The 20,137-nt window shown below is 38.6% G+C and overlaps 1 protein-coding gene across 2 annotated transcripts in view; it reads left to right on the top strand.

The window, feature by feature from the left end:
* BZW2 (basic leucine zipper and W2 domains 2) overlaps positions 1 to 20,137 on the top strand; it is a 57,188-nt gene that overhangs the window by 2,996 nt on the left and 34,055 nt on the right. For both annotated transcript variants that reach the window (XM_088067157.1, XM_005518848.2), the window contains exon 2: positions 17,251 to 17,315. In XM_088067157.1, coding sequence (XP_087923283.1) covers positions 17,258 to 17,315 — 58 coding nt within the window. In that variant the 5' untranslated portion in view covers positions 17,251 to 17,257. The remainder of the gene's footprint in view (positions 1 to 17,250; positions 17,316 to 20,137) is intronic.

The raw sequence follows: 20,137 nt of genomic DNA, 5'->3' as shown, positions 1-20,137 counted from the left end.
CCTAGCTCCCATCTCACTGGTTCAACTAGGGATTTCCTCAGCAAAGTGTCTTTGTGTTTACCTTTATATTTGACAGCCTAAAGTAGGCTGGTAGGCTTTTTAAATTTAGGTAAATTATGTGTATGCAGCATCCCATGATTATAACTTTCATGACTGCTTGAAAGATGACCACTTCTTTCCTGTTTTTGAGCCTGCTGCTTCATGGTTTTTAGTCCCCAGCCCCCAGTTCCTGTTTTGGGAGCTGATGAGGAGTTGGTTCCTGTTCAGCCTTGATGTGCAATCATGTCTTGACAGACCTGTGGTGTCCCCTGCCATTATCTTTTTGCTGAACTGAAGTTGTAGGTGCAGTGAGTCATTCCTATGTGAAATCCATTTCATATTGTTGCCAAGTGTGTTTTTGTAAACTAGCTCTGTCTCCTGCGTGCCCTGGGCAATAGGAAATCCTGTTCAAGTGGAGCTGAGCCTTGCAGACAGACCCCTACTGGGTTTTGGTCCTGCTGTCTCCAATCCTTATAATTGTATCCTGGCCAAAGTTAAGAGGATCTAATAGGATTATTCATTTAGATCAATTCAAGTTCATGCAAGTTCAAGGGGTTTTTATTGCTAGAAACATCCTCTGTTTTTTCCTCTCAGATCTCACAATAGTAATCTGTGGATAAGTTATTTCTGTGCATCCCTGCCTCCCCCAGCCCAGTTGATTGGCATTGTATAACTCTTTGACTTCTTTAAGTGTCTTTATTTTATTGTAAGGGATGTTTTATCAACTTGCATCTGTTTCTGGGTCTCAGGGCAGCCACTTGGTCTTTGTTATGTTAATGTTGCTAAGTTCTGTTTTGTACCAGAGGGTAATTATAAAACCACAGAAAAATAACTGAAACTGGCGAGCACTGATACATGTTTTTGAACACAGTTGGTGTATCCACAATAGCTACACACAAGGTATTCCTGTAGCTAAAATGCTAATCTGAGACCTCAATGGAGATCTCCACCTGCTACCAATTCCTTGTGAGACCTTGCACAAAGTTAGGCTTTCTCTACACTTTGAACTTTAGGAGCAAATCTCAAGACTTGACTGTAGCTGTATCCAAAGTCTGACAAGATTAGGTTTATGCTTCTTTCCATCTTCTCTTGAATCCGGTCTTGAAGGATTCTTATATATATGGGACAGAGGGACACCTAAGTATTTTCCAAAAGATTGTCTGATCCAGACTATAGGATGAGCACAATTGAGGTGGGCAGTGTTCTCCAGCAGGAAATACGGGTCAGAGCAGTGTGAAATACCAGTTTGGGGCTTGTATGTCTGTAAATGGTAAGAAACTCCTTTATGGGTTTAGTATGATTTAACTTGGCTCTTGGCTTGCTCTAAGACTTGACCTGATTGAGCAGAGCCAGCTTTGGTGGTTTTGCACCTAAAATATATCCACAATAACGGTCACCTATAGAATTTTCTTCTAAGAAAACTGTTCACAAGTTTATTTGTATATGTTGCAAAGTGCATTTTTGAGCACATGCTTTTATTTTTGTGTATCTTTAACTGCTAATCATGCCAGGGCAACCAGAATCTTCTCACAGGGAGTGAGGATTAACAGAACAAAGAATAAATTTTGAGGTGCTCAGGTATTGTGAGGATGATCATGGGCAGTGAAAGTGCCTTAGATGAATGTGCATTTGTACTTCCTGGTTAAAAGCTTCCTTTGAAAAAGTCAGCATTGCTTTCACAACAAAATCAGATATGTGTACCTCTTTCTTCTTTTATATACTCAGCATAGGAAAAAAAAAATTGCTCTTTTGCAGGTTGAGTTCACAGTCTCTTAATTGTTTGTTCCAGGTGGTTGTATTATGAGCAGCTTGCTCAGACAATACATGTTTTGTGCTTTTTGTGTTGTAGCTTTAAGTCACTGGGGTTTTATTGAATTAAAAGAAATCTAAGCTTTAAACAAAGTTTCATGCCTATGAATTCCACATAGGTAGGTAATTGCATTTTTTGGAAGAGATGGCATGCAAGCTGCTTTTTGCTGTTAAAAGACTGAGATTTGTTTAATGACAGCAGAGCAATATGTGTATGTCTGAGCACTTTGCAAGACTAAGTTCTTTCCCATTTAAGCTTTGCAGGTGGTAGCAATAACCCAGTAATGCATTAGCACAACTTCTGTAAGAGCTCGTTCGCAATGGTTTTCCAGACAGCTGTTCCTAAAATAAATTAAAAATTTCAGAGATATAAAGCAAATAAAATTACATAAAGCTGCAATGGAAATATATATCTGTGTGTAGAAGGAGATTGAAAACTACAGCACATATAGAATCTGTACTGGTTTTGGGGATTCATGAGTGCAGTTCTGGGAAAAACAGTGTTAGCAGCATTTAGTCAATCAAACCTTTTTTTGGTGAAGAATGATGGAGGCACTTGGGTTAAAGATTTAATTAGATATAATTAGCTAGTAATTTTTTTAACCTCCAGACAGGATTATTTAAACTCTGCTTGCAGTCATGTGCAAATATATGTACCTCTTAGTAGGCTTAAGGTTATTGTTTAGGACAGAGGAATTAGATAATGCATTGAATGGATGTGTACTGTTAAATTCAGATTTCTTTAAAAGACATCGTCTTTTATTCTTCATCTAATTTTCTGTCCTCATTCCTCCTGTGCAAATTTGGGAATTCCTACGTCTGGGTTGCTCATAAGGCAGTAGGCTGTCACCCACATCTGTCTCTGCCTGCGCTTACAGGTGAGGTAATTCTGTTTTGATATTTGATGAGCAATAAATCACCTCTGAACTGCCATGATTGTCCATTAAGCTGTAGATTTGATTTCTGAAACGGTTTCTTTTTCTGTGTGATCCAGTGTTGATTAAAAATGACTCTTCCCTTCAATTGCAACAGTACTTACATGCTAAAGTAGTAACTATCTGTTCAAAGATAAAATACTCAAGGATCACTCAAAGGTAATGCTGGTATGTGAGAGGAAAATTGACAAATGAAGAAAGAGAGAAGTCTGTGGAGTGGATTAACACCCTGCCATGCCTGAAAACCCTTTTGAACTTGCTGTACTGTAGTTCTTAAATGCAGCTGTAGATCTTGTAAGAGACTGCAAAAGTCAAAATAAAAAGCCAAAAAGTCCAGTACCCATGTTCAGTGGTGAGGTGGCCATTTCACTGCACCGATAGTGCTCTTTACCATTCTTACATGCTGTATAGATGAGAGCAGAATGAAACACTTGCATTTCAGGGTTTGACAGCTTTGGTCTTCTGTAAACTGGTTGTATAGTATAACCACAATACAGGGAACTCATGTTTGTAACAATTAGTAAAAATTCCCAACTTGGATCACTGTTTGTGATGGGGATGGTTGAGTCCAAGTGTGGCAGCTCATGTAGATCAGATTGCAGGACTGTTCTCACTCCGTCTTTAGATACATTTTTGTTGGCTAAGCTGGTTTTAATAAAATAAAAAGTCTTCCTCGCATGTGCTGTATAAAACAAATAATCAATGTTGAGTTACTTGTTTAGGTTTTTAAATTACAGCAAGTCAGGAAAATACTTCCATGAATTAAATCAGTAGTATTTCTTATTTTGTCTATGAGAGCTTTTAGTTGCTATGTGCCTAAGAGCTTTTGAAATTAGAAATGTGGGGTCTTTTTCTACTACAAAAAATACAGAGTGACTTTTAAAATCCACTGAGTCCTTCATATGTATGTATGTTTTTGCAATAAGGATTTGCTCTGCAAAATCTGAGCTATTCTTACGTTGGATGCAGAAGTTTTGTGTAGAGATCACTTATAGTTTTTGCAGACTCATAGTGGCAGACAAAGATTACTGCTTTTATTCAGCCTGTAAGATGATGGATTACCTCTAGTCAGAATTAGGACTGAGGACAGACAGGTCAGGCAAAGGAAATGCTAGACACAGTCTGGGACAGAGGTTGGCCAGGGACACTGGAAAGAAGCATCTTCTGTGATGTCTTGAATCTCAACGAGTTACACCCTTCTACAATTCCTTCAGCTCCTGCAGGCAGAAAAATTAAATATGGCTTTGGGGTTGTACTTGCTTGTAATAACTACTGTCTCATGTGTTTTCCTTAGATGTGTTTTCATGCAGAAAAGAAGTCTAAGCAGTTCCAGCAGTTTATAATTTGAAAGCTAAAGCGATCCTTTCATTTTAGGTTTTGTTTCCATAAATAAAATCCTCTAGTTCTCTAGAAATGTTTTTAAGAGGGAAGATACATTCAGTGCATTCAAGTTATACATTAGCCATTTTCTTCTGGTGAAACACAGGGGTGAAATCCTGGGAAGATACTACTGAGCATTAGGTACTGAGCTTGTAATTTATTTTCACTACCATTGTTGACTTGAACAACAAAAAATTAGAAAAACAAAGTATGTTATTTCTTTTAAACACTTGAGGAAAAATCAGCCCTTTAGAAGAGGGGGTGGTGAGTTTCTTTTCAATCTACAACCTTCTTTATATGCATCAATATTGATGTGAGTTTAGTTTGAGTCTGGTTGCTGTTTTTTTCCATGTCTCCGCAGCTTTATGAATCCTGTGTTAAGTCTCTTTTGTCTTAGGTCTGCTTTGACTATATTTTCTTAATGTGTGGTTTCTTGTGACTGTGACCTGAGGATCCCAAAATCATCAGCCAGTGCTGTGGAAATCCAGTGTTGTGCTGTTGAATACCATATTCTGCCAAGATGTCTGTGGGTTTCTTTCTCTACATTTTGTGTGAAAAGTGGCCCCAGTCAATGTGCCCCCAGGGCGATGTGAATCCTTGGCTCTGTCCTTCAAATCTATCATCCTGCACATCAGTCTCAGTTCCCTTCCCAGCAAGAGGAAACACCTGCTTCTGTACTCAAGCACATGCATGAGGTCTTTTGCCAGGTTTTGATTTTGGTTGTCTTGTTTTGTGGGGCCTTGTTAAAAGGCTTCTTGAATTAGAGGAAGGAGAGAATGCACATAATTATCTAGAAGAGCCAAGGGAAGGACTTTATTTTTGTCAGTTGTTTTATTTCTATTAAATTGTTTGTTGGTGTAAGCTGAGAAGTGCCTTTTTCCCAATGTACTCTGCCATCAGTATGTCAATTTGCATTGCTGTTGTGCCTCCAAGATTCTTCATGATGACAGTGGACTGGTTGGTTGGTGATTCACTAAATTTGCTTGCTAAATTGTCAAGGCATCAGACTCTCAGGTCTCTCCTGTGAAGAAGTTGTGCGATTCTTGAACTTTTATCTATGAGTGGTAGCTCCCAGCTCACTGAAGCCAAATGTGTCAAGCCAAAGCGTTTTATGGGTAGCCTGTTTGATGCTGGGATTAGTTTAGCATCTTAGTGCTCTCCCTAAGTTGTATTTTGTTGAGGTATAGGAAGGCCTCATTCTTTCCCCATTTTTCTTTGTCCTGCCAGTTTAAATTGTTGACCTTTTCAGTAGGTATCGGCCCTGCAAAAGCAGTGTTATGGTATGAGGAAGCAAAATAAAGTCTTTTGAAACTGAGGGAGAGCAAGATCTTGGTGATAGGGACAAGAACTGTAGGTTATGTTCCCCATTTATTGTTTTCAACGCACTTGTTACTTTTTTTTTTTTTTTTGTAATCCCAAGATAAGTTACTTAATTTACATTGAAAACTAGGCTAATAAATTACTGAGCAAAGTACTTTAATTCATGTTCCTAACACTTGGTTAGTAAAGGTTCATGTCAACATAAAATATCAACTTTAAATATCAACTGAAATATCAACTTTATTTTTGAAGCATTGTCCAGAAAAGCAAAAAATTATCAGTTATTGCAAAGTCCCCAATTGAGAGTCATGTTGAACATCTGCTCTCTTCTGTTTTAGAATTGGAAAAAAATAATTTAGGTTGTCACTTCTACCTTTGCATTTTTATCCTCACTTAGCAAAGAACATATGCCAACTTTTCTAGTTATTCAGTTCTACAGAGCGTATCAAACAATGCAGAACATCATTTGAGGTGTGATACCCATGTGTTGGCTTGCATGGCCTTCAGCAGTCAGTTCACTGACTTGGAGAGTTTGGCTGTATCCAATGACTGAACAGGTCTGCATTCTAGGATTTAGTTAGGTTAACTGTCGTATCTTTCTGAAGCCTCAGAGGGACCAGCCAAGCCCTTCATTGTGGTTTCTTGGTCCATCAAAAAAAAAATCCTTTAGCTGCCTCATTAGTAAACCTTTTAAATTCTTCATAGTTTGCATTTTCATAGGAAGTGAGTTGTAGAAATCTAATGTTGCTTTTACTGATGTTTCTGCTCTCTTGTATGTGAGTATGTATGCATACACCTACAGATACGCATTCCATGGAACCCTTATTAGGTTATGTGCAGAAGTAGGTTGCTGCTATTGGTCTTTCCAGTGCATGAACAGTGATGTTGTAAACAAGAAAATAGATTTCCCTATTAATAGTGTCAAGTATCATTGTGCCGTGCTGACGTTGATGTAGGCCAAACAACCACAAAGTGGATGCGTGCTTTCTCTGAAGGAAGCAAGGCTGTCTGGTGTAATGATGCTTTATGCCCTTTAAAAAAGATACTAAACATATTCTGGTTAGAAATCCATAACTCCTGCAGTAATGCTTGGCTTCAGAAACTGGGTTGGGAGTGGGTGGATGGCTGTGGTCTGATGCTGAGACTATGCTCTCAACATATTTGTGGTATGGTGGATTTTGAAACTTTTCAGCCAACAATGAAAGTTCTGTGAATTATTTCAGAAAGATAAACAAGCAGGTCTACTGAATTAAGTATAGAACCGAATAGTATACAAATAATAATTGCCTTATAGTTAATTTTGGGTGGGCAGCTAAAATCCTAACTCTGCCTGAGATGTTTATAGGTATCACTGAGCTATAGACTTTCACACAGATGGCTAATCTGCAGGTGTGAAGTTTGATCTGATTCAGTTATCTAAAAAGTGCCTTAAATCTGAAGCTGTGAAGCTGTTCACCCATCTCAGTCTAAGACGGGCAAGCAGAATATTTTAGATAAGCTATTTTCTGAAAATGTTTCTGTTTCTCCTTATGGTGAAAATAGGCAAGAATTGTGGGGTCAGACTACGTGTCATCATTAATTTTTAAAGGCAAGTCAAATGTACCCCATATTTGGGTTCTGACAGTTGGCTGTTTAGTCAGGAAAAGTCAATAGGGGTTTTGGCTTAGCTGATTGCCTTCTAGAATGATTGACAGTGAAACAGGGAGTGGTCCTCACAGCCAGTAGTGTCAAGTAAATTCTGGGTTTTGCATTGAGCTGAGCTGACTGACAGCTCTCTGTGCTTCCATTACCAATGCGTGGGCACAAAGCATTGTGGTGTATTCAGCACTGCCTTCTGCCTCTGGTGGAGTGGGGTAAAAATATTATATACCTGTTCTGATCTACATCTGGGTGAAACAGGTGTCTCAATAACTTCTACTAGCTTCTTGAAATGTGAATAAGCTCTTAGGAGATGATGCTAATACTGGAAAATAGATACAAATTAGTAACACTACAGGCTAGTTGCTCTATTTTTTTCTACCTCCAGTGATTTATATTGTTGCTTTATTTGACTTCCTTTTGTGGCAATGTTTCTTAGTTCTGAGATTTTGGCCACCTGTATATGTAAATGTATTTTTGAGAACCGAGTTTTCATCTGATTGCAATTATGATCAAAATTGCATGTAATTACATTTGAGAAGCAGGATTTAAGAAGCATTCATAATAGCCATTGCTTGCAGTGCTTATAGATAGACTGTGAATTCTTTGGGTTCAGTTTGATGTATTTCAAAGTCTCCTGAATACAGATTACCATCAAAGAAATATTCTTGGTTTTATGCATTTATATTTTCAGATAAGTCTTGTGTTTAATGTCACTTTGTTTAGGTACAGGATGGAAGAAGATTAAGAAAAGTTAAACTGTCAAAATTGAGAGAAGATGCAGTGCTTTGAGAATTTTCAGGACTGTGCCTGTGTATGATATTCCAAAATAAGGGAAACTTTGCCATATGTGATTGCTTGGCATTTGAGCTTTGGGTTACCAAACCAAAACTGATCTCCCAGTTCTGATATGTGAATAGTGTTGGAGGCCAGTACTCTGATCAGCATCGTTTAGATATTCCACCTGTAGAGGGTATGATATTTAATATCTAATTTCCTCATCTGAAGATAGTTGATATTACATGGGATTTCTGATTTAGCAGACTAATACAGAATGTACTGTGAATGTCATACAATTGTAAATGACACATTTATAAGTAAAACAGTTGCAATACACAGTTCAATCACAATGTCAATGTGATTCCCATTACCAATCTTGATACTCCCTGGGCACCCTTTTTTGGGAAGAAATACGTGGCTTGAATCACAATATGTCTTAAAGATTTTTACTCTCTGAAGAAAACTGGTTTGAATGTTTTCCCTCATCTTACAAAAAGCAACTAAAGTCCTCCTGCAAAATTAGTAATACAACAAGGACCCAGGATAGTCCTCTTGGGATTTTTTTTTTTTATTTCTCCTCATCTGACCTTACTCAGGTGCATTGAGCTCTCAGGGCTGTTGTCATAATACTCTTGGGTGGAGTATGCTGTCATGGGTGAGTAATGCTTGTCTTGTGTATTTGTGGATCTAAGAGGCAGCCTTCTCATACCAAAGCTTGGCTTACTGGGAGAAATTTGCCTTGGATCTATAGTTTCATCTGTATGGTTTCATCTCTGACAGTGGCCTGTAGTGTTGGTAGTTGAGAAAAGAAAAACAAAGAGGACAACAAAGAAAACACCCCAGAAACCCCTAAACAACAACTAGATAGATAGATAGATGGGAGTGCTTCATTTCTCTTTCATGTCCTGTCAAGCTCACAGCAATTTTCAAACTTAGAAGGTTGTACCATTAATGTGTTTAATAGCCATTGATATACTCTTCTTCCATTAATTAATCTAAGAGCTTTCAGGTTTCCATGTAGAAGTGAAGAAATGCCTTTCTGAAGCCTGAGAGTGCTGGTATGGGAGCTGCCAAGCAGTGGGCAGGATAGCAAGTGTCTGCTCAGTCTGTAATAGCTATTTTTCTGACTCACCTAGCATAACAGTTGATTGTGTAGGCACCCGATGGGTGGCCTTCATTTCTGTTTTTTTTCCCCAAAATGTAACTTGGATGTGCATCAGTATCTATTGCCATGGGATTATTTTAGCTTGATCTGAGGGGAGTTGAACCTACTATTGCCTAGAAAACCTGTTTCCAGGTTGAAGCAGCATTGACTGTTTCTATTCCCCACTCCAGAAATTTATTTACCAAAACTAGTGTGTTCTGTCAAAATGTTCACCTGCTCTAAGGAGGAAGAAGCAGCCACAGGGAATACGGGACTGCCTTTGAGATGCAGAGTGATGCAAGATAGTTACAGACTCCTCCTTTTGTCCAAATGAATACTGCTAACAGCTTAATCAGTGTTAGCTGGTATGTTTGGAATACTAGATACAGTGCAAAGTGTTGTATATTTTCACTGCTGGCCCTTTGTGCCAGAAAGATCAGAATTCAGATATCTGGGGAAAAAAAACATACATTATCTTGGTGAACTCCTTGCACATGCTTTGAAGAAATAATTAGGGATTTCTGAATTGAAACTTGCTTTAATGCTTAAAGCAGTTGTTCTGTTAAAACCAAGGCCTTCACCAATTGCAGGTGTGTAGGAGGTACTGGCTATTAATACATCCCTCCTCTCATTACTGTATTTAGTTCATGGAATAATGAATTGCTAGCATCTGGGGGGCATTGCTTTCTGGAGAATGCACAGATTGTGTTTATTTGTTTTTATTTTTAACCGTAGCCCCTTAGTTTACCAGTTTCCAAGTGCTGCAGTATTGTGTCCTGGAGGTACTAGAGATGTCCAGTGGTTTTGCTGCTTTTCAGAGCTTTGAGGTGGCAAGAAGAATGGAAGAGGCACATCTGATTTTATTGTTGATATTGAAATTGAGTGAGTAGGGTCAACATAGTAAAAACTTTCAGTGGGCTGATACATTAAAAAAAAATGAAGCAGGATGGACTTGAACAGAGGAGTGGTACTCTACATGAGGAAGGTGATCTTCGTGCCTTCATTACTGAACTGTTACTGTGTTGTCTTGTGTCTTACAAGCTTTGTTCCTGAGAATGAAGCCTCTCAGGCTCTCACTTTTTTAGCATATTTCTTCCAAATACCTGTATTTATTGGTTTATTAGAGACCTGATTCAAGGGAACTCTGTAAAGTAACTCCATTAATTATTTCTTGCAAATGCACTGTGAACAGTGACTACTGCAGTTCTCCCCCAAACATTAATGAAGGATTGAGCTGAATTGCTGCAGTACTTTTACAGTCACGTTTTTGCAGAATTTCAGCTGCACCATTTTTCCTATAACAAAATCATCTCTATGGCAATTGCTAAGACAGTGGTATTTTTCAGGATGATCAGGACATCCAATGTCTCCAAATTAAAGAACCCTGTTTTAGCATTTACACAGTCCATTGAAAGTGGTGTCTTGTGTGAGGAAAAAACTTTGTTAGCTTTGGAAGAGTTCTTTCTTCCATTTGTTTTCTTAGTTCACCTGACCCTGATCTCTCTCTGATCCTTTTTATCCCCTTCTTTTTCTAAGAGGTTTTCCTGTTGGCAAGGTATGCAAGCTTGGAGTTGGCATTTTACCTTAAGATGAATGTTAATTTGGTATGAATTGATCTGTAGCAATACACCATCTCCATTATCGAAAACTGTTCCAGTTGAGAGTACAGCACCTAAGAGATCTCTCAACAGTGAGAAAAGCTCCTGCTAATACCTTGTTCTTAAGGAATTACACCTAATTCCTCGTCTTTAGTTGCTGGAAGAAATCTTGTTACTGAAAGACAACATTTTTTGTGTGTCAACCTGAGTGTGAGATTTAATTTTCTTAACTTGTATTTTTACCTGTCAATTATTAGGAATTTTATACTCGTTTTTTCTTTTTTTTTTTTGTCTTTTCTTTCACTGACTGTGCCGTGACTCACACTTTTTTTATATGGTTCCTGATGACACGACAGTGAAGTCCATTGTCTCGGTGCTCAGTTTACAGTTCTCTTGACACTGTGAAGTACGTTGAAAGTGCTTCAGTAGTGTTACTCATCTGAGCCACTTCTGTAGAAATTCCTGGTTAGTGACCTAAGAAATACCCACTCTCCTGAAATAAATGCAGTGAGGTGGCTCTCTGATACAGTATGTGATTGTACATTCACTGGTGGCAATGGGAGGTGGGATTTTTCTGACTTTTTCAAGAAACATCTTCCTGTGCATCCCAGTTTAGCTGTTAGGTGATGTGATTTATGGTGCAGACTTTACTGAGTCTTTCTCAATTTTTCTGGGTTTATCAAGTCCTGAAGTGCCATCTGCATGTCTACCAAGTCCATCTACATGCATTTTAAATACTTCCAGTGACAGTGACTCTACCATTTCCCTGGGCAGCCTATTCCAATGCTCCACAATGCTTTCAGTGAAGAAAATTTTCCTGCTACCCAACCCTACCTAAACCTCTCCTGACGTAACATGAGGCCATTTTCTCTTGTCTTGCTGATCTTACTTGGAAGAGACCAGCCCCACCTGGCTCCAGCCTCCTTTCAGGTGGCTGCAAAGAGCAGCAAGGTCTTCCCTTCCCCCTCCTTCTTCTCCAGGATAACTCTCCACAAGCTGCATGCCCAGTTCATTCCTGGAGAATCTCGCATGAAAACAGGTTTTTATTTATTATTTAATGTGTGGTAAGTTTCATTCTCTTCAGGTATTCGTTTCTACTTGCTGCAGAAGTAAATCAATTCCTTTTGTTTCATCTCTCTGTTTTCTCTCTCCCACTAGGCATGCTAATAAGGGACAAATACTTTTATTGAAGTAGATGTACTTCTTACTGCAGACCAATACTGTGATTAAAAAATAAACATTTTTTAAAAATTTAAGTGCTTTGAGTGCTTCTGGAAGGCTCTTTAGGGAAAGACAGGGCATGCCGTTCAGCAATATTTGTATGTCATGTAAACATTAAAACCCTGTGTTGATTGTATTTATTCTGCAGGTTCTTATGTTACTATTTTGTCCCTGTATGCTGGCTGCCATTGAGGCTATAAAATCAGGGAGGGGATTTTAATGTGGCAAGAGTCTGGCTTTATTGTTTCTAATGAGCAACACCTCTGGGTTAAAGGTTTCCTAAATATGGCAGCTGTGCTGGTGCCTTTGTGGCAAGTCTGCAAGACATACCTGGTTGCCAGTGCTGCACTTCCTGGTGATTTGTGCCATGGTTGAATTTACAAACCTTCAGCTTATTAGGCACTTCTTTTAAAAAACCCTATGTGTTAGGAACAAAGGGCACAGTGTCCCAGTGGAAGGTGGAAAGCCTGATGAGGATTTGTTGAGAACCTTTGTGTGCATTGATTGCATCTGCTCTTTCTTGTCCCCTTATATTGCTCTGTTTCTCTCTACTGGTAATGATTTGTAAGTTTCCACCTACAGATTTTGTTAGCTTATAATCTAACTGCTGCTTTTCAGAGAGCACAGACAGCTGCTGGCTGCATGCTGACGTGTTTCCTCTCTGGCAAAAGTGCAAGGGCAGCTTTTCCTCTATACTGCTCAAATTCAGTATTTTGCATTTAATGTAACTTCTTGGCTTGCTGCTGAAAAGGGTGGAAACCCCTCTACCCCAAGCCTGGAACTGTTAACTGTGAGAGAATGAAGACATCCAGTAACACTGCTGGATAAAAACGACGCAGTAAAGCCTTTTAATGTACTGGATATTCTTTGAGGGAAAGAGAAGATTGCCCTTGATATGTGGGTTGGGATGTTTCCTTCATAGCAACTCTACCCATCTATGCTTCTATTTTATTTGCCTTTGTGATGAATACCCCTGTCTTACATGATATCTCAGGAAGGGGAGGAGATAGAAATAGTTCCTGCCAAGCATCTGTTCCTGTGAAAACTGGTGGTGCTGTGTTGGTGGTGTTCTGGCAGCTCTCTCCATCGTCCTGTCAGTCAAATGCCATCGGTGCCAGTCCCCACAGCAGCAGCAGCAACAACATGCTGTGGAGCAGTGCTGCTTGACCCACCCACCCCCTCCATCCAAGCTCGCTGCCTGCCCTGGGGGCTGTATTTTGTGCCCTACACAGATAGAGCCATAAAATCTTGGTAGTTTTTATTAGAACGTTGTTCTTTTTCTTATGTTGTCTGGCATTGATTCCCTTCTCTCTGTAACTAGGGCAGTGAAGTTTCGCTGCTGTAGAGCAACTGTTCCCAGATTCATCTGAGCATGTTAATGTTTGAAGAATCTCAGCTGATTCTGATATTTTGGTCAAAAGAAGTGTAAAATGATGCTTAGAAAAATAATGTTGCTTTGAATAAAGGTTTTCAGTATCTTTTTTTTCAATTTGAGCAAAATGTTTCCAAGAACAAATGGTAGAAACTTCAGCCTTACCAAGGCTTTAAATAATTCAGGAGTTAATCATCATAAGAATTTCCCTGTGGTGTGGATAAAAGACTGCATTTTTCTAACTTATTAAGCAAGTTCATACTTGCTGAAGTGGTGAAAAAACTTTCACTTCATCTGTTTCAGATTTTAAAAATTAATTTTATTAATTAATGCTGGATTTATTAATTAAAAATGTTACAATTTTTATTAATTGTGTGAGAAGGATTGCTTGATTAGAGTAACTGCTTTATTATATATGTCTGGATATCTACAACTGTAGATGTCCTTCAATTTTAACTGTTTAGGGTCTTCAGCATGAAAAAGAGGAGCAACTGTAGAGAAAGCTTAGGTCCTGGACTTCAAGCAGTCTCAGAAGAATGTGCCAACTCACCAATTTATGAATTTTTAAATATATATTTTATACAAGCCTGTTAACAAGAGTGGGAGTGGAATTTGGTAAACTTTAAAGTAATTTTTTTTTTATTTTTCTGATTAATTTTGTACCTGCGAGTTAGTAATTCGCAGGCTTAACATGTGGTTTGTATGGAAAATGAACCCATTGTGGAGCATAGTGCCAGGTTCTGTACTGCTCTGACATCTGCTTGAGTACTGAGCAGTAAATCGAGAGTAAAGCTTCTATTGCTGAGCCTCTCCCATGTTCTCGTGAAGAGTGGAGTCTGTGAAAGGGGTGAGCTGTCATTTCCATATCTCTTGCTTGCTTTCCTGCTGACAATTGATATGAATCCTAGAGGATGTTGGGCTGCAAGATACAAGTTTGACTGGTGATTTGGGTTTTCTTTTGGAGGCTATTCCCTTCCTACCCATATCTATCCATAAGATCCTTGCTGCACTGAAACCTCTGTGACTTCTCTAGCTGCCATTTCAAAATTGGTCATTGTCTTTGAGCTGCCCAGGTGCTGTACCTTTCAAAATGGAGAACATATGTAATAATTCAAGGTGTTATGTGGTTTCAAAGTTTTAAAGCTATCTGACACCTGTGACGCAGGCTGCACTCTCTGATGCAGTCAAATGTACTGTGCAAGTTTATATGCTGCCACCCTGACTTTGCAACCTTCAGCCACCACTTTTGTGCTATTGTTGATTTCTTCTTGATTTAAAAAAAAAAAAAAAAGTTTTTGCATTGTATTCACTTCTGTTAATTTTAATTTTAAACTATTATCCAGACATCTGTTGTGCTAGCAACAGTGCTTTAAAATCTCATTTTCAGGAGCTGATGCCATTCTGGATTGTTGTATAGATCACTGGGTTAGTTTTGCTCAGTCTCAAGATGCTGTTTCTTAATGAAGAATCCTGGGCCGGTGCTTGAGGCAGTGCCTTATAAAGCCAGACCCTCACTTGAGCAGATTAAAGTACAGTACATTTAAAGCTAAATATAGAAGAAGGCATATCCTGTGTTCCTAGTAATTAACTATTCAAGAGTCTGTTCTGTTGCACTGAACCTCTAGTCATTAAATCTGCCACAAGTTGTGAGTCCTGCTTTAACTGAATTTTTAAAAAATATTTTTCCCAGCTGTCTTAACATATTTTATGTTCACAGGCAGTGGTTAAAATCCATAGTGAAACTTCAGGTGCATGCAAGTATTTTTGCAGCTTACAAATACTCTGCATCCAAGGAAAGAAGTCTGGTGTTAGAAATTTAGCATAGGCCTTTCTTTTGTAGAAACTGGGAAACTCTACCAATATGCTGGATTGAAGGCTTTTCTGTGTTCCTTAAGGAAGTGGTCCCTGTCGACCCCAGCTTGATAGCATGTTTGTACTCTGGAAGAAGTGTGAAAAGTGAATTCTTACAGTTCTTACCTGCTGTGTGGCTCGCTTGACACTTTCTTTGCAAACCTCTTGGGCTCCTCTTGCCATCTCTTAAAATGAAAATTTTAGAATAAGGTGGAAAGTGTCCAGGCAAAACATAAAAACATAAGTCAGAAATACCTGGGTGAATGTTACAGATCATTCTCTTTACAAATAACTGAAGGTCAGGAAGACAAAGCAGATAAGTATGTCAAATCTAGCTAGTGGCTGGCTAGAGGCTGGTCTTCTGCTTATCCCAGTGGCCCGCTACATTATCAGCCTAATTAACTTCTAAAGCACCTCCTGTTCTTCTGACACCGAGCTGTCTCATCAGGGGAAAGAGCCTTTTGAGTTCTGCTGTGAAGGCACTCTTGGATCCTACAGCACTTTGAAAGATCCCATGATATCCTTGTTTGCCACGTTTAACTCTCTTTGCAGGTGAGCAGAGCATTTTTCCAGAGGGCTGTTAAGTACTGCAGTTGTTCCAAAATGCTCCTTGGTCTGTTACAAATGCACCTTTAAATCTCAGTGATGAGTGTGAATCTCAGTTGAACTGCTTGTTGTGTATTTGTGTTTTTGTGACTTACAGGAAGCAAACCCAGTCTTGACTCTGAACTTTACTGGCTATTTCCAGTTCATGTGCCTGCATGCAGAGTTTTTGACTGTGGGTTAGTGGTAAACATAGATTGGAAGTGTTTTGCCAAGTAAAACATTTGCAAAGCTGCCAAAGTGGCCAGCTAGGGATGCTGCCACTAAAAGCCTGGTGAATGAGAATATATTGTATAGCTGGAACATTGTTAAGAGAGTTAAATGAACTTTCAAGAGGTAGAGAAAACACTGCTTGGATAGTACTGTGTGATTAATGGCTTCTTTCTCAGCCATGGAGATTTTCTTTTCATTTATGGTAAAAGCATGTTGGCAAATCTGTGTGCTTCTAAACTTGACCTGCAGAGTCCACAATGAGGAAACAAAAATAATACAGATTTCTGTAAAACTAAAGTCATTAGAAGAACACGCTTAATTTTGGACAAGAAATTCATATGTAACAGTGACCTAATGGCCTGCAGGGTGTGAAGTGGGTGGCCTCTAAGTCTCAGGGATGTCACTGCTGTGGGCAGGACAGGGTAATGACCTGTGGTGAGTCCTAAGTGCTACAAAGCTTCCTTTTAATTGCTGCTGTTTGCATTCAGCTCTTGGTTTAGCTGCTCTTTGCATAAACTGTGTTTGGTGCGATGAAACTGATTATCTCCAAAGCTTAAAAATAGTTTGTTTTCTTTAGATAAAATAACATTAATATATTATCACTTCCCAACTTTTTTGACATTATGTGTTAAGATTTTCTGTAAAGGTCTGAAGTAATACAAGCCCAGTATTTTTTACTTTTGTATGATGTGCCAAGTCCTTAACTCTGTATTCATGCTCAAAGTTGACTAGGCAAGGTATTTGTTTATCTTCTATTATTTCTATTACACCCACATGTTTTTCAGGATTAAAAGTTGCTAAGATACAGTGGTGCTTATAAGAAATGTTTGATTAGAATTTGGTGGTTCAAGCACTTTATGGTTAGACCACAAAATCTTGTCTTGAGCTGGACAGTGCATAATCCTGGGCATCCATCTGCCTGGTACCATGCCAGAGGGTAAGACCTGTGCCGTGCTGAGCCCCACCAGGATGGTTCCTGGTCCTCTGCCTTAGTGGCTTCTGTGCCGCCAGCATCCCCATGAGCTGCATTGTGGTGCAGTAACTGCACCAGGAGTAAGGGCAGCGACTCCATCACCTTCCTGTTCAGTTATGGACCTTCACAGTTTTTTTTACAGGGATGCCAACAGCCAGGTTTTAAGAGAAACACATCTCATTGAAGCTATCCTTGGATTGTAGTGCTCTTCATCTTAAAGATAATGTGAATTACTCTTGGAATATGTTTAGGAACTTTCTTTACCTTTCATATGTTGGGATTTTGCCACACTGAGTCTTTATTTTGCCTTTGGATTAAATTGTTGCTGTAAATGCTAGAGTATAAATATTTTTCCTTTTTTTTTCTTTCTCCAGAAATTTTATGAATAAGAATCAGAAGCCGGTGCTAACAGGCCAGCGGTTCAAAACTAGGAAGAGGGGTAGGTTGCATTACATTTTTTGCTTTATTTTCTTCTTTGTTAAAATGACTAGAAATGGAGCAGGTGGAATACTTGGAAGTTCAGCTAAAGGATTTTTCTTCCCTTGTTTTCAGCCATATTAAGATTAAAGATGTTACTTTTAACTAAGCCCTATGAATTCTGTTACTTTCACTATATCCCCTAGGACTTTATTTAAAATTTGAGTTTATTAGCTATGATTGAGGCTTCAGTTAAAAATTAGATACTAAATGAATTTATAGTATATTTACATATGATAAAGAAAACTTGTTACATGGTTGGTTTGAGTGTTTCTTAAAATGTCTTTTTCAACTAAGAAAGCAAAGTATGAGCTTTTATTTAAAGGTGGTGTAAAGAAAATTACCTGGGCTTTTTTGGTTTCATTTTCACTTCTTTGACTCCTATCAGTGCCATGTCTGTAAGTGGACCTTTCATATCTAAAAAGGAATTTTCTCACCTTTCTTCTCCAGGAGATGGTCAGGTCATCTGACTGGCTCTGCTTTCAGGTCAGAAGGAGGTCAGAAACTTCCTTTTTCACAAATATTTATTTCTCCTGTGTTAGTGTAGTCTTTTTTAATTGTTAAAATAAAGCAATTGTGTGAGTCCAAATTTACTCATTGTGATACTGATTTTCTGTAAACATGACCAACACTGTTTCATTGAGTACAGTAGAGTATCAGTTTTTAAAGAAAGCTGAGTGGTGCTGATTGTACTGACCATCCAGGTGTTCTGGCACAGCAGGTGTTATCCTAACTCATACTATACTCAGAATTCATTTGTTGCAGTTTAGGTGGCTGGGATGAATGCCCAACAGTTTGAGGCAAAGAGAAAACATACATGTAATTAATTACTTTATTCCCTTCCTTCTCCTCCACCAAAAAACAAAACCAAAAGTCTCATTTGTGAAAAGAAGGATCACATTTTTTGGTGGTATAATAGTTGATTATTACAGCAGACACAGGCAGGGTTCCTATCTGTCATGAAACAGACTTTTTCCATCTTCACTTTCCTGTTTCTGATCAAAAGCACCTTATCTAAATGTCTTGTGACAGAAAATGTAAATATGAGCATTTTCTTAGTGTGGGTGAGAGAAACAAAAAGTTGGTAACCTTTCTCAGAAGGTTTCAAATTCTATCACAACTCTGAAGAGCTGAATGATGAGTGTCTAGAGATCTAGGATGAGATCACAAAGCTTAGGTAGGAATTGCAAAATAGTTTGGTTTCAGTCATGTTAAAAAGCAATGCCAGCTTCCTCTCGTCTTTCCTCCTTTGCACCCAGCACTTTTTCAATTTGTTTCACTAGTACAGTCTCTTAAATGCAAAATGTCTTTCCTGTGGTGCATATACAACATTTGTAAGGATAACTAATTAAAAAAGAAAGCAGTATTGCTTGTAATTAAATATCATGGTGCTCCAGTAATTAGTGGGATTAACTTTCTATCAGCACAATTGAGAGCATTATGCAGTGGCAGCTATACACTGCATTAACTCACAACCATATAGATACAGCCAGAGGAGTGGAATTAACAATTCCTAAAGAAATCCATCTGTCCGATCAGCCAGTGAAAGCACTCAGACATGTACACTGCTGGATTGATCCCATGTATTTTTCAGTCTAGGTTACTGCTACCACTACTCCTTACCACTAATTGTGGTAAATATATTATTTGATAAACTTGTCTTAGAAAATATTCTCTCTATCTCTCTTAGAGACTTTCACCATATGTTTTTCACTGAGTCTGGCATAATCTTTTCTAATACAGATTTGGTCTTTGACTCCTATTTAATGCAAGCAATAATTAGAATAAATAAAGATACTTGATTTGCAGTTCTGTGCCTAACAATTGGATTTCTACTTACAGTGATTGGAAGCAGCCCTAGGTAACTTGCTGGCTACATGGAAGAAAGAAAAGATGGGAAGTGGTCTGAAATTGAATTGAAAGTGGTTGGGATTTTTCTTTTGAGAGAGGTTACTTATGGGACTGTGGATATTCAGTGGCTTTAATATAGAAATTTTAACATGCAAATACTTTCTGTACTCAAAGCATAAAATCTCTTCTTCAAAAGTGGTGTTATCCTGGTTGCCTTAATATTTTAATATCTTACTTAGAAATTTGTAGATACTTGGTTCTTTCTAGAGGCACAGTGTTTGAGGAAGAGAAATGGCTTCCAAGTATGTTTATTCCCTTAGGTTTCCATATACTTTGATATCACAGCAGTGTCACAGGTTGTTACGTCTTTGACTTAAAAATAAACGGTACTATTAGGGGTTTTTTATGCTGAGTTTCAGTATATCAGGGAATCCTGAAATGTCACCCAGGTAGGATGGAGTGAAGTAGATCTGGTTTGACCATGACATTTCAGTTTTTGGAGACTGTACTGTGGTGTGTAACAGGCAGGTAGGGTATCTGAAACATGCACTTGCTGGTGACAGTGAGCTGCTTGTTTTCACCCATTTGTGTCCCGTGATACTCCTTTTTCCCTTCTGCAGATCCCTGGAGCACTGCCATCTCAGCAAGGTGTGACACTGCAGTCAGGCATCTAATAAAATTAATTGCATATGTGAACTCTTGCCACTGGTCAGCTAGCTGCAACTAATCTTGGATTGTGAACAACTTCTGAGCTTTCAGAGAGCAAAAAAGAATAATACGATGTTTTTCAATTTAAAGTTTGGAGGTATGCTTAGTGTGTGAAATGTCTTTGAGTGAGAACCATGAAGGAGGAGCTTGTAAATCTCACTCTTTTTAGTTACATTGTTTAACCAAATGAAAGAAATAAGCCTTGCATGCAGCATATGTAGTGGC

The sequence above is a fragment of the Pseudopodoces humilis genome, chromosome 1, assembly GCF_049639895.1.
Source record: "Pseudopodoces humilis isolate 2021_Gansu_Grassland_sample_001 chromosome 1, ASM4963989v1, whole genome shotgun sequence".
Classification (NCBI taxonomy): domain Eukaryota; kingdom Metazoa; phylum Chordata; class Aves; order Passeriformes; family Paridae; genus Pseudopodoces; species Pseudopodoces humilis.
This window is presented reverse-complemented; position numbering and strand designations above follow the sequence as displayed.